Raw genomic sequence first — 13,926 nt, forward strand, 5'->3', positions numbered from 1 at the left:
TGTACAGCTGTCCGGATGACCCTGGTAACTCCCATTCATAGAACTTCTTAAGCAGTTCCCGGAGATCAGAAGGCAGCTACTGACACTAGCATCAGTACGCCATTCAACAGTGCTTTACATTCTTACCTCACCCCTTGACACTCAAGAAGCTGAAAGTAGCTAATCTTGTACAGGACATCTGCCAACCACCAAGCAGCGGCTGGGCCTCACTGCTACACGTAGTGCCCAGAATGAACAATGGATGGCATCCTTGGGGTGATTATTGACAGCTAAAGGCAAAGACTATTACAGACTGCCACTCAGTACTGCACATCGAGGACTTTACTTTTAACATCTGTGGTAAGCACAACTTCTCCACCTTAGACTTGCTGAGTGCATATTATCAGGTACTGGTAGCACCACAAGATATTGCTAAAACTGCTGTCCCCAATCCATTTGGCCTCTTTGAGTTTACAAGGATGTCATTCGGGTTGTGTAATGCCATTCAAACTATCCAGTGTTTCATGGATGAAGTGATGAGAGACCTGGACATCTGTTATGTGTACATTGGTGATGTGTAAGCTATGTCCAGTTCTGAAGCTGAACATCTGCGTGAGAGATTCTCATGCCTTCATTTGCTTTACAACCCTTCTGAATGTGTCTTTACAGCTTCAGAAATCTACATCTTGGGCTACACAATTAAAGCCCATGGAATTTGGCTGCCATGAGATGAGATAGACATAATAGGTAATTATCCACAACTGGTGGTTGTTCATGAATTGCGGACATTTCTAGGCATTACCAACTTCTAATGTCACTGTGTGTGGAACCATGCATTGTTAGCTGCACCTCTGAATTATCTTCAACACTGTTCACACAGACCAAGTGACAGACTGCTGTGCAATAATGAAGCAGAGACAGCTTTCAATAATGTAAAGATTGCCATCACCAAGGCTGTTCTGTTGGTATACCATGTTCTGCGATTACCGCTTGTGTTAATGGTTATGTGCCAGCAACAGTAATAAGTGCCATGCTACAACAGCAGATAGATGATCTGTGACAACCTTTGGCACTCTGTAGTAAAAAACTACCTGCTTTACAGCAGAACTGGTCTGTGGCAGTGAACCGTATATGGAGTATGCTTCTATCAAGCAATTCAGATACATGCTTGAAGGTAGACACTTCACTCTCATCATGGACCACAAACCACTGATGTGCATTAAGTCAACACCTGGAGAAGGCTTTGCCATGCCAGCTTTGTCATTTGGACTTCATAGGACAGTTGACGAACAACATTATCCATTGGAGGGAGTACTTTAACGTACCAGCATTTGCTCTGGGATACCAGCATATGCTCTCTCACGTTGAAGTGATCTCAAGTGCAATTGATTATGAGGCCTTTGCACAACAATCCAATGACAAACTGCAAGATGTATTGGCATGGCCATCTTAGTGTTCTGTTCTGTTGCAGTCAAGTGCCACCAAAAAATATGCTTTTGTACTGTGACGTTTCCACACTGAAGCCATGACCTTCATGACTCGCAGTTTTTGACAGCAAGCAATTGCATTGCTGCGCAACCTGTTTCATCCTGGTGGCTGTGCTACAGCGTAGCTGATGAAAGGAAGTTGTGTGGCCTAACTCAGACAAAGAATAAGACATTTTTCCACCAATACATAGCATGTCAGTGTAAAAAAAAAAAAATCGCTTGCCATGTAAGTGCACTCCTTGGTACATTCATTCCCCTAATCAATGATTTGAATGCATCAACATAGACATTATTGGATCATTGCCACCATCAGAAGGATGTACTTAATGTCATACCACCATAAACTGATTCACTGGCTGGCCGGATGCATTCCTTACATCTGAGAACACCGCCAACACTGTCGCAACTACATTCTTCCGAGGATGGATTGCCCATTTCAGCATACCATTGAACATTTCCACCAACCAGGATGGGGAGCTCGAATCATATCTGTTCGAGACACTTGCCACCATGTCAAGCACAAAGCGCATGCAGACAGCTGTTTATCATCGGGTAGCGAATGGTTTGGAGGGTCAAAGCATCTCTTTGGTGTCCCAAGTCACACCACTGGACTGAGAGACTACCGACCATGCTACTGGACATTCACACAACCATTGATGATTATATGAAAACAATCACAGCTGACCTAGTCTTTAGCCAACCAGCAAGATTACCTGGTGAGTTCCTCTGCAATGTACTGGAAACGATCCTTGATGCATAAGGCTTTGTCATCAAGCTATGCTCACAGATACGGCAACTTTTGCGTATTGCAATAAGAGAAGAAAAGACTCATAACCGATTCATCTTTGTCAATTTGTCGAAGTGCAAACAAGTATTCAATTGACGTTACGTGCTACACAAACCTCTGCAATCACCATATGATCTACCTGCTGCAGCAGAGAAGATAAAAGGTTTAGAGGTGACATCATGGGAACACCAAAAACAGTTTGCATTGATAGTCTAAAATCCGTCTTCAGTGCTGCTCCCACAGAGGCACAAAAGACACCTACCACACCACCTACAGACACCATAGAACCATCTGCCACCCATAACCGACAACCTGCGAAAGAAATAGTGTCCTACCCCTGATGGCTCCACAACGGCAACAGCAGTCGTCATGCAATCTGGACATCACAGCAAGTTTAATTGCAAATATTGTTGGCACTAAGGAGGGGGAGTGATGTAGTGGTTGTTTAGTCGTTGAGCATCAAGATGGGGAAGCGTGCAAGTCGTGTAGTGATTAAGCTTAGATGTAATATCTTTGACATTGTTTATCCCTCATTTTATATAATTATTCTGTTATTGATGTATTCTGAGATTGCATTGTTTGACATGCTATGCAATAAATGCTGCCTTAAATTAATTTCTCATGGGCTGTAACAAAGTGATCAAACATGCTGTAAATGAACAAAAATATTTATGAAGAACACTTTATTTGTAATGAATGTTCCTTAATAAGAAAAACTTCTTACATTGAGTCAGTAAAATTGAAAGTTTATAGCTTAATCTCTTGAAAATTATAACATAATTTATGATATTGTATTTAATGCCTTACTAAAATAAAGGTGTGAGGATCATAATGAATACTATGTTATTCGTTCTGTGCCATCAATCCATCATAATTTGATACTTTTCTTTTCATATTAACATTCTGTATTTGTGTCCTATGTGTAGCTCAAGGTTTTTGAATTCCAATGGTCTCAACAACATTCAACTGGATTAGGTGAATGCTGGGGACTACCACATCGTCTAGGCTGTGACTTTCTTCAGATGCCCACTTAGAACAATATCTTCCAATGGGAGAAAATTAGAGGTGCAACAAAATTAAATCAAAACAAATCCTTGAATATTATACAAAAAGTTAAAGTTACAAATTGTGCAATTTTATCAAAAACCATATACTTAAAGACAAATTCTGCATATTCCTAAAGAAATATTCAAAAACTTTGTGAGTATAATTTGAAAATACATATGGCAAGGAAGTATTTCAGATTATTCCATTGGAATAATGTGGAAATTAGAACACAGGTGATACTTTTAAACTGATATATGGCGGGAAAATGTGGCATTGTTCCTTAAGAGGTGCCTGAAATTAGTGAGAACTGCCCAGATACTATAACTTCTAAACTGATGAACAAATTAAATCCAGAAAGCACACAACATCCATGGTTGCCACTAGGTCTGGAAATCAGGGGTTTCAAACATGTCAACGAAATATCAGGAAAATTTGAAAAAACACGAAAAAAATCTCGTTTTTGTCTCAGCAGATATAAATGGTTTGTTTACTGAGATGTCTCAGGCGTCGTCACTGGGTGGGCACAGCTGAGTATGTGTGCCACTTCCCTACTCCCTCATTCTTACTGCTTCTGTCTTCCTACCACTCCCCTCAGCTTGCAGTCAGTGCTGCTGTCAGAGATTGTTGACACAGAAGTCATAGATGATGGTCATCTGTGAGTTGTGTCTGAGTGACTGTGTGTATGCTCTTGTTTTCTGACAAAGGCTCTCCATCTTCAGGCCACGAGTGGCCTACCGGGACCATCCAACCGCTGTGTCATCCTCGGTCATAAGATGGTATTCTTGACTGAAGTCACTACTATTCGGTCGAGTAGATCCTCAATTGGCATCACGAGGCTGAGTGCACCCCGAAAAATGGCAAAAGCGTGTGGCGGCCTGGATGGTCATCCATCCAAGTGCCGACAGCGCTTAACTTTGGTGATCTCACAGGAACTGCTGTATCCACTGTGGCAAGGCCGTTGCCCTCTGACAAAGGCTGTGGCAGAAAATTTAGTTGTGAGAGTGTGATTGTTTTCTACATGCATCTCTGTGGCTCAGCGATCATCTTTATGGTGAATTGTTACCTATCCTCATTTGTATTGATTCTCAGAGTATATGCGCAATTTATCTGTTGCACAGATTGATCAACATGGTCTCATTTCATCAACATGGTGTCTGTGACATGTGAATAGCTGGCCACGAGTGGACTTCCATGATGGGCCAAAACCGCAGGCCATTTCTCTGGGTATCTCTTAACGGATCGGGCCTGTACTGAAGGCCTTCATTTCCCACTAATGTGCAAGCCCTGCCCATCGGATCTAGTTTCACCAATCTGGCTGCAGTCCGGGTCTATTTGTGTGTGGCATAATGCGGCAGATTTTTGTGGTTTATCCAAGGACCCAGGACTGCGGTGCTCCTTGGCAGCCCAGAGGCCACAGGCGATGGATTTCAGGAATTGCAACTGTCTCACTGCAAGTACATTGTACAGTGCAGCATTTTACAGACATTTTATTTATCCTAGTACATTTTGGCACTTAGAAAATGATTTATATATTAGAAAGTATGGACGATAAGAAGAAGATAATTGTGGCAGTGGCGCATGGTCTGAGATGCCTTCTCACGGTCCTTGTAACTCCCGCCGTTCCTTGTGACTTCTGCCGTTGGAGGTTCGAGTCCTCCCTCGGGCATGGCTGTGTGTGTTGTCCATAGCGTAAGTTAGTTTAAGTTAGATTAAGTAGTGTGTAAGCTTAGGGACCAATGACCTCAGCAGTTTGGTCCCACAAATTTCCAAAAATTGTGGCAGTCCCTGGCAGTTTGCATACTATGTGCCCATATATGTGTCGAAAGAAAAATCACATAATACCTGTAAAATAAAAGATATAACACAGTGACTAAAAACTGACAATAACAAACATAGAAGAACTAACATTTTATTGGTGGTCACATACAGTGCTGATGTGCACAATTCTTCCCTGCCTTGAACAGTTATTTCAAGAGTCCTGCTTTTTCTGAGGTTGTTTCTGAAATCAGTGAAGATATTTTAAATCTGTCTTCCGACTCCAAGGAAATGCATATATTTGTCACTAATGTGTTTCGTTTTATTGAAATAAAATAACAGTTATCTTAATGAAATGCATAACATTTGCCTTGCTTTATCCATCTAAAAATAGTTCATCACAAAAGATTTTGATGTTAGTACTTAAGATATTTGGTCACATGGGGAGAAATCTACCATGGGGGCCCTGCCTTTGCAGCATCTTTTCCCTTTCATGCTGCGTGCCTAGTCTCTTGCTATTCTTTTCCCCATCCCTTGGGGAACATGTCTGGGGTGTTTTTGGGAATGTTCTGCATTGTCTGTAGCTGACATAAGAACAGTCTCACCACTTTTTCATTCCTTTTTCCTTTCTTCATTCACCTTCTCCTACCCTTCCTCTGCTTTGGCGTTTGAGGCTTCTCTTTTTTCTTCTTCCTCCCTGTGCATGCCTGAAAGTGGGCCCACGCATCTGACATGCAACAGGTGACTGAGTAACGTGTAATTCCCAGCCCTGTGTCAACAGGTAAGGATCACATATACTCCCTGGTATAGACCAGGCCCAGGGAAGGGAGATTGCCTGAGCTGTTACCTTCCCAAACTGCTGACTGGTCTGTCTATCAGGTGTTTGGGTGGTGTGACCTGAGGTGTGAACAATCACCTAAGGCGGGTGCACTCCATTGTGAAGGGGACCCCCAATTGGAAGGAGTGTGCCGTCGGAGATTCTGACAGTCATGAGAGATTTTCTCACAATGAGCAAATCATCTTTACAATCAACATCTACAAAATGTAGACGGAAAGAGGCTAAATATTCAAGGACGCTCCCAGCTGCCCCACAGTTCCTCGTGGTTTCACGAACTGAAGATGGTCAGTCCTTTGTAATGGTACATCCATTTATTATTCAGAAAGGTATTGTTGCAATTGACGGCCCTGTGAAATCCTGCTCTCGTTTACGGAATGGCACTTTGCTTTTGGAGACTACTTCTGATTCTCAAGCACAACAATTGCTTGCCTCTTCAATTCTCCACAGCTGTCCTGTTCGTGTCGAGACCCACAGAACTCTGAATTCCTCCTGTGGTGTTATTTACACTAGGCTGCTCAATGGTCTGACTGAGGCAGAAATCCAAACATACCTCTCTGATCAGGGTATTATTGCCATCCACCGGGTGATGAAGAAGGTACATGCCTCCTTAGTGCCCAGACTCTCTCTTTTTCTCATGTGTGATAGAGATGCTTCCATCCAAGATCAAAGCAGCCTATGAGGTTCTCACAGTCCGACCATACATTCTGAACCCAATGCATTGCCATCAATGTCATCATTTCAACCACACTCAAATGTCGTATAAAAACCGGGCCAAATGGGACACTGTGGTAGGGATGCACACGAGGGCGATTATCCACTTCCTTCCTCATGCTGTATCATCTGCAATGGCGACCATGCCACCTCCTCTCGAGATTGTCCCATGTATGTCAATGAGCAGGCTGTCCAGGAGATCTGCATAAAGGAAAAAAGTTCCTTACCCTGTTGCTTGCAAGTTATTAGCTAGTCACAAACTTTGCATTCTACTGTCTGGCATGTATAGTACTGTTCTTGTTACATCTCGCTCCATGAAGGACATGGCCATGCAGACATGCAACTTCAAATTCAGCTCTGAGGTTGTGAAATCGCCCAGTGTTATAGTAGCATCATAGTCCCCTCTTTCAGCTGTAGAACAAGCCATCAAACTCTTGCTTCACGAGGCGAAGTCAATAGCTACACAACTGACAGGCCAGGAAGAACAGAAGGAGTACTCCAGTACAGAATTCCTACATTCCTCCAGCCAACCAATACCTGAGTCTTCCTGTGCTAATTGGAAAGGCTCGAAGAAGTTCCAAAAAGGCAAATGGTCTTCCCCTTTGCCAACTCAAAGATTCTCTTTCACTGTGTCGCCACATGATACCTTCATCTGGCCGTCCTTCCTGTCGCCTGTGCTCACCACCAACCATTTTTCTGCATTGGACTCCGTAGGCCGACAGCAGAAGAAAGCTGACACTTCAGTGGACCTCATGGAGCAGGATCCTCCTGCCTCTGTGCCCTGTAGCAGCGAGTCTTCACAGAGTGGCACTCGGCAGCTGCCGACAAGACACCCCTTAAGTTTTTCCTCATCATGACTCTCCTCCAATGAAAGTTTTGCGGCCTTTGATCCAATGAAGAGGATTTATGGCTGCTTGAATCAAAGCGTCCACTTGTACTCTGCCTTTAGGAAACAAAATAGTGTCTTCATGACCGCTTTGAGCTTTCTCATTTCTTCCTGGTCCGTTCTGACCTTCCACCTGAGGTCGAAATTCCATCTGATGGGGGAGCAGTGCTGCTCATACAGCATGATTACCCGTTTTCAAGTTCGCCTTTTCCTTTATTACTTGACCTTTTCCCTTTGTACCATTTACATTCCTCTGTCATCCAATGTCACCAGGGCTGACAGGGCTGACTTCCTCCAGCTTATTGGACAGCTACCTCACCCATTTCTGCTGCTCACTGACTTTAATGCTCACCATTCCTGGAATCTGTCTGAGAGGTGCCCTCTTGGCTGACTTTCTTAATCAACTTAACATTTTCTGCCTTAACACATGAGAACCCACATTCCTTTCAGACTCTTCACACACCTATTCTCATTTGGACCTATCCTTGTGTGCTGCACATCTTGCCCATCATCTCTAGTGGTCCGTTCTTCCTGACACCTAGTCAAGCGACCATTTCCCATGTGTTATCCATTTGCTGACTCCTACCCCACTATCGCGCACACCAAAATGGCAGCTTACTAAGGCTGACTGGAGGCTTTACTCCTTCCTGGCGACCTTTGACAAACACGAGTGTTACAATGACATCTTTACTATGAGGGAGCTAGATCGTGCTCTCACTTCATCCTGATCCTCTGCCCCAGGGCCAGACACTGATCACGTTCAGATGTTGCAGTACCTTTTTCTTGTGGGCCAGCACTTTCTGCTTAATATGTACAACCACATCTGGGAAGAGGGCACGTTTCCCAGATGCTGGTATGAAGCCACTGTCATACCCATACCTAAGCCCGGTAAGAACAAACAGCTTCCTTCTAGCCACCGCGCCACCTCTCACCAGCTGTGTTTGCAAGGTGATGGAACATACGACTTATGCCCAGCTGGTATGGTATGGTATGCCATACTATGCCTCCTTCTTCAATGACTCCTTTGTGGGTGCGAACCCTTCACCACATTGGTTTCACGCGGTGGCCCATGTTCACCCTTGGCGTTCAACTGCTTCCTAAGGACACTACACCAGCCTCATCCTTTTGCCTTCAGTTTCACGACCTTAGCACAGAACTTTGCGATAGTACCTTTGTGGACACTGACAGCTCTCAGACTGACTGTGGTGTCGGGTGTGCCTTCGTCAATGGCGACGACGTTTTTTGGTATTGGCTTTCGGCACACTGCTCGGTATTTACAGCAGAGCTCTTTGCCCTGTATCAGGCCACGGAGTACATCCGGCAACACAGGCTTTTCAATTGTGTCATCTGCTCACTCTCTCTCAGCGCCCTTCAAAGCCTCTGTGCATTGTACACTGTCCATCCCTTAGTGCAATGGGTCCAGGAAAGCTTTCACTTGCTCACCCTTGCTGGAGCGACTGTGAAGTTTATGTGGGTTCCTGGTGGGTTGTTTTAGCACCATAAAACAAAACAAAACGAGGGAGAGATAAGGAAGTCCTTACATTTTTTGTCAACTTATGTCTTTACTTATCATTGAGATCTCAAAATTTGTCAGGGAAAAATGATAAAACTTATCTGGGAATCAGGGAAATATCAGGGAACATCACTTGGTGAAACTTGTGGCAACCCTGACATCTCACTAATGTCGACAGGGTAGATCCTAAGTTAAAATACATAAGGTGCTTCTATCTAGAACTGAGTTAAATGGAAAGTATTCTAAATGGAAAAAGCCTAAGGACGTGCACAAATATAATTGTAAACAAAAGAAAGTAAGAATGGAGTGGCACTAAGGCAGCTAAATAGAACTGGAAAATGTGAATAAAACAGTTTTAACTACAGACATTCAAGTGAAGTGATATCAAAGAGTGGAAAATTTTATTAGTACCAAATGAAAAATTACATGTAATTACGTGATACAAAGATACAGATGAGCCAAAAGATTACAAATGCTGCCCACTGTGAGACTGAATGTGAGCTGAGGGTGTTGCAGACTCATGATGCTGTAAGGAAAGTACACTGCCAGAAAAAAAATTAATAAACCAGGAAAGATGATGACACCTGAGGGACCGAGGGATAGAAGATGTCATGATAGTGGTTTCAACATCATCTGCTGACAGATAGTGTACTGGCATAGCAACCATAGCGCCATCTGTGTCTACCCTTTAATAGGAAATGCTCATGGCCACAAGGCTCAGTGTGGTGCAAATGTGTGAAGAAAGACATACTACTGAGAAGCACATGTGCTTCCTACAGCCAACAGAGCTAATTTGAAAGAGGTCAAATTGTGCCCTTCTTAGTGGCAGGATGGTCCTTTTGGAGAATTGCCACACAAGATGTAATTGCTGTGTCAGTCATGCAATGATGTCGATATCAATGGCCACATGATCATTCTGACACCCGTAGAAGAAGTTCTGGACATTAACGCAGCACAGATGCCCACAAGGATCGTCTTATTGTAAAGGCAGCAATGGGAGATCGTACAGCTACCACAGCACAGATAAGAGGGCTTGTGAGCGCAGATGTGTGAACACAAACTGTTGCAAACTGGTTATTAGTATTGGGACCATGGGTGCATACATCTCTAGCCCATCTTCCACTCATGCGATGGTGTTGACATGCATGGTTCACCTGGCACCATCAAAGGATCACTTTGAAGATGGAGCGGTGCACTGTGGTCTTTAGTAATGAAAGCAGATTCTGCCTGCACCCAAATAATGGTTGCTTGCACTTACGATGTAGATATCGTGAGCACTGTCTCGGTGCAAGAAGGTACAACTCTCTTGTTTCTGGAGGGGATGCTAACCAATGCTTGGTATGTGCAGAATGTTGCTAGATCTGTTCTTTTGCCATTCTTGCAACAGGAAGGTGATGTGTTATTGCAACAAGATAATGCTCCCCCACACGCTGCCTCTAAACTCAATAAGTTCTGCAAGACGTGAAGCAATTTCCCTGGCCAGCACAATCTCTGGATGAATCTCCATTCGATCCCATGTGGGATATGATAGAACGAGAAGTGACTCGTGCGACTTATCAACTGACAGCTCTATGTAAACAGGTTGAGCAGATATGGCATGACATATCTCAGGACAGTATTCACAGTCCATATGATCAACAGGATGCCAGAGTCACTGCCAACATTGCTGCACATGGAGGCTACATCACATAATAATGTGGGTGTTTTAGCAAATGTCAATAACTGGTACCTCAGAATCGCTTGTGCTTTTGATCTGTATATGTAATCATTTCATGTACTCCATAAGCACTTTTGCAACAATAAATCTTAAGTGGTTTGGAAACCTCTAGAAGGGTGTACTGTTTTTCTTTTTTCCAGCACTGGAGCAGAGACAAGTGGGGAAAGACCGTTCTAGTGACAATACGAGCTGCAAATGGGAAATCTATTGATGTAAGCAACTTTGACAGGGGGAAGAATGTTACAGCCCACTATCAGGAATCAAGATTCTCAGAAACAGCACAATTGGTCAGCTGTTGGTGTGCTAATGTCATGAACATCTTTGGAAAGTGATTGAAGGATAGTGAAACCATGAGTGGGTGACAAGGTGTTGGATGTCCAACTCTCATCACAGAATGTGGAGGCTGTCCACTCTGTAAAGGAGGATAGGCAGTGATCTGTGGTAGATCTGACAACAAAATACAGTACTGGTACAGGCACAAGCATTTTGGGGCACAGTGATCAGTCTATATTGTTGAACAAGGGTCTCTGCAGCAGACAACCCCTACATGTACCTATGTTGACACAATGAGATAGTTAATTATGATTGCAGTGGGCACTGAGTCATTGACATTGGACTGTGGTTGAATGGAAATGTGTTGCTAGTCGGATGAATCACGTTTTTTGGTGCACCAGGTCAATGGTCATGTCCAGATATCTTGTCAACCAGGGAAATGACTACTCGAAACATGCACTGTGGAACAGAGCTGTGCCAGTGGGTGCAGTATTACGTTTTGGGGGACATCAATCTGGACTTCATGGATCCTGTGGTAGTAATGGAAGGAACCTGTGAACCACATAAACATTATTGTGGAGCAGTTGTTCCATGCCTTCATGCTTGATGTCTTCACTGATGGAGAATTTTAATGGCCTGTGACATAAGGCAATAATTATGTTGCAATAGTTTGAGAAGTATGATAGTGAACTCAAGATGTGTTAGGCACCAAATTTGCCTGGTGTTAACCACTGCATACCAAAGGTGTACCGACATGCTAATATGCAGGTGATCTTTGTGTGTTAGCACTTCAGTGTGTATAAACAATGCAACATTATCAACATATCAGACCACCATTTTATTTGTGAAGGATACCTGTTTATATCAGAGGAAGTTAAAAAAGAGGACAATACTTGTAAAAAGAAGTGATTACAATGAAATTGCCATTCTAAACTTAATCTGCCTGAAAGATTTTAGTCTTTTGCATCAAAAACTAAATCTATTTTATGGATGTTGAGGATTTTTTAATTACATAATAAACATAAAAGAAAAAAATGCTAAAAATCTTCTTCCAAAAATATCACATTAGGTAAATGTGTAAATAAGTAACTGTCCGAAAGAAATGTAGACACATGCAAAAGTAACGGATTATTGTTGAGAGTGATCCTCAATCATAGAATTTTTATCTGTTACTTATTTCTTTCATCTCTGTCAATGTTGGTTAATACTAAAATGCTGAGTTTCATCATGGTTCAGAGTCCATGTGAATCTGTGGCTTCTCTACACCTGGTTGGCTGTGCCAGTTCCAAAGTCAAGGTACAGGAAGGATAAGACCTCCAATAGAACTGTGCCCAATAGTGCTCCATGGTGTTCAAATCAACCTTCACTTTGATGACAGCAATGCAATTTTGTGAATCTAATCTCCTTGTGCATCCAAATGTTAGTACGTGCTAGATGCCACATTGATATGCATAGCTGGCTTGCACTTACTGTGACAAATGTGTCACGGTTGACAGGGTAGAACTTCCCCGCGGTGAGTCGTAGTGGCTTCTGTGCGTTGCACATTAGGATATGGAGCACCACGCTGATACGCCTGCTCGCACCCACCCACGCACTGCCATAGCCAGACACCGACAGCAACTCCTCCTGCAGGCACAGGTGCAAACAGTAAAAGGGGCAGTTGGAGGCACCAGAAGTACACAAATGAATGTTTACTATAAGATTCTCCAGCCAAATTAGCAACTACATAATCTTGTGGCACATTGTCATGAAACTATCTTAAGACATCTGTGCTCTGAACTTTTTCTTGTACAATGTGGACTGTAGGGTCAGTCACAAACCACAATTACTACCTGTGGGCATGAAATAGAGCTCAAGCGGTCTACTCGCTGATGTATGTAATTACACTGTGTCCGGGATGTACTACAGCAAAACTCTTGCCACACCCATCTTTTTTCCCTTTCCTATGTGTCAGTGCTACAGCTCCTCTTACAATTATTGACAGAACTGGTGGATAGAAGACTAAAACTTTTAGTGAACAGATTCCTATTAGCCTCATGTTGAGCAGCTATATTTTGTAATGTTGGATTATTTAAGCCTACATAGGAAATAATTTTTGTAGTCAGCAAATAAGCACCACTATGGAAACTAATTAAATGATCATAATTTTATTAAATAATTTATCAGTGACAAATACAGTACTTAACTGCAGCATTTGCGTTTATTTATAGAATTAGACATCTCTATTATAAACCAAAGATTCACAAAAGTCAGAGATTTTATGCTTTGTATGTACATTGACTTTCATGCTTTAACCAATCCAGCTTGAACTGCTTCTTTTTCCAATATTTTTGCTGATACATATTTTATTTTCTTTACACACTGCTGACTGTTCAAACAGCAACATCATGAAGGCTGATTGCAACGAACATTAAACTGGCATGAGATGTACATACGTGCTTGGATATGCAAATGATTAGCATTTCAGCAGAACCACACATAACTCTGTATACTTTCTGTATACTAAGAAAGCTTACAGAGCTCAATTCTCGTTCAGAAATCGCATTTCAATATTGGTTGTTGATCAGGAGATTGTGCTATACCTCATGTAAGGAGGAGAGACGTTTGCTAGTAAGTGTCAAAATCCAACAGCGACAGGACCATGATCTATGAGAATGCGGTTTATCGTTCTGTGATACTGCTGTTCATACTCGTTCTGGATAACAAGACAGTGGGGTAAGCAGAACCATACTCAACACCATGCAGGATCTCAGTGGACTCGAGCGACTAACGCCTGAGAGGACTGGGATATCATTTGCTCAGCTGTGCAAGATTGTCAGGAAATGGATAAGTATCCACACGGAGAAGGCGACATGAACTAGAGCCCCAAGGCTGTCAGCCCAGAAACCATTTTGTACCTTCCCTTGACGTGGCAGACAGAGGTGCACAGACAG

General features: G+C 42.9%; 1 protein-coding gene across 1 annotated transcript in view; it reads right to left on the bottom strand.

Annotated features, from left to right (window-relative positions):
• The window catches only part of LOC126159142 (odorant receptor 30a-like), a 67,505-nt gene that overhangs the window by 10,874 nt on the left and 42,705 nt on the right, over positions 1–13,926 (bottom strand). Inside the window, exon 3 of the mRNA XM_049916494.1 lies at positions 12,464–12,619. Coding sequence (XP_049772451.1) covers positions 12,464–12,619 — 156 coding nt within the window. The remainder of the gene's footprint in view (positions 1–12,463; positions 12,620–13,926) is intronic.

Source organism: Schistocerca cancellata, chromosome 2 (assembly GCF_023864275.1).
Source record: "Schistocerca cancellata isolate TAMUIC-IGC-003103 chromosome 2, iqSchCanc2.1, whole genome shotgun sequence".
NCBI lineage: Eukaryota > Metazoa > Arthropoda > Insecta > Orthoptera > Acrididae > Schistocerca > Schistocerca cancellata.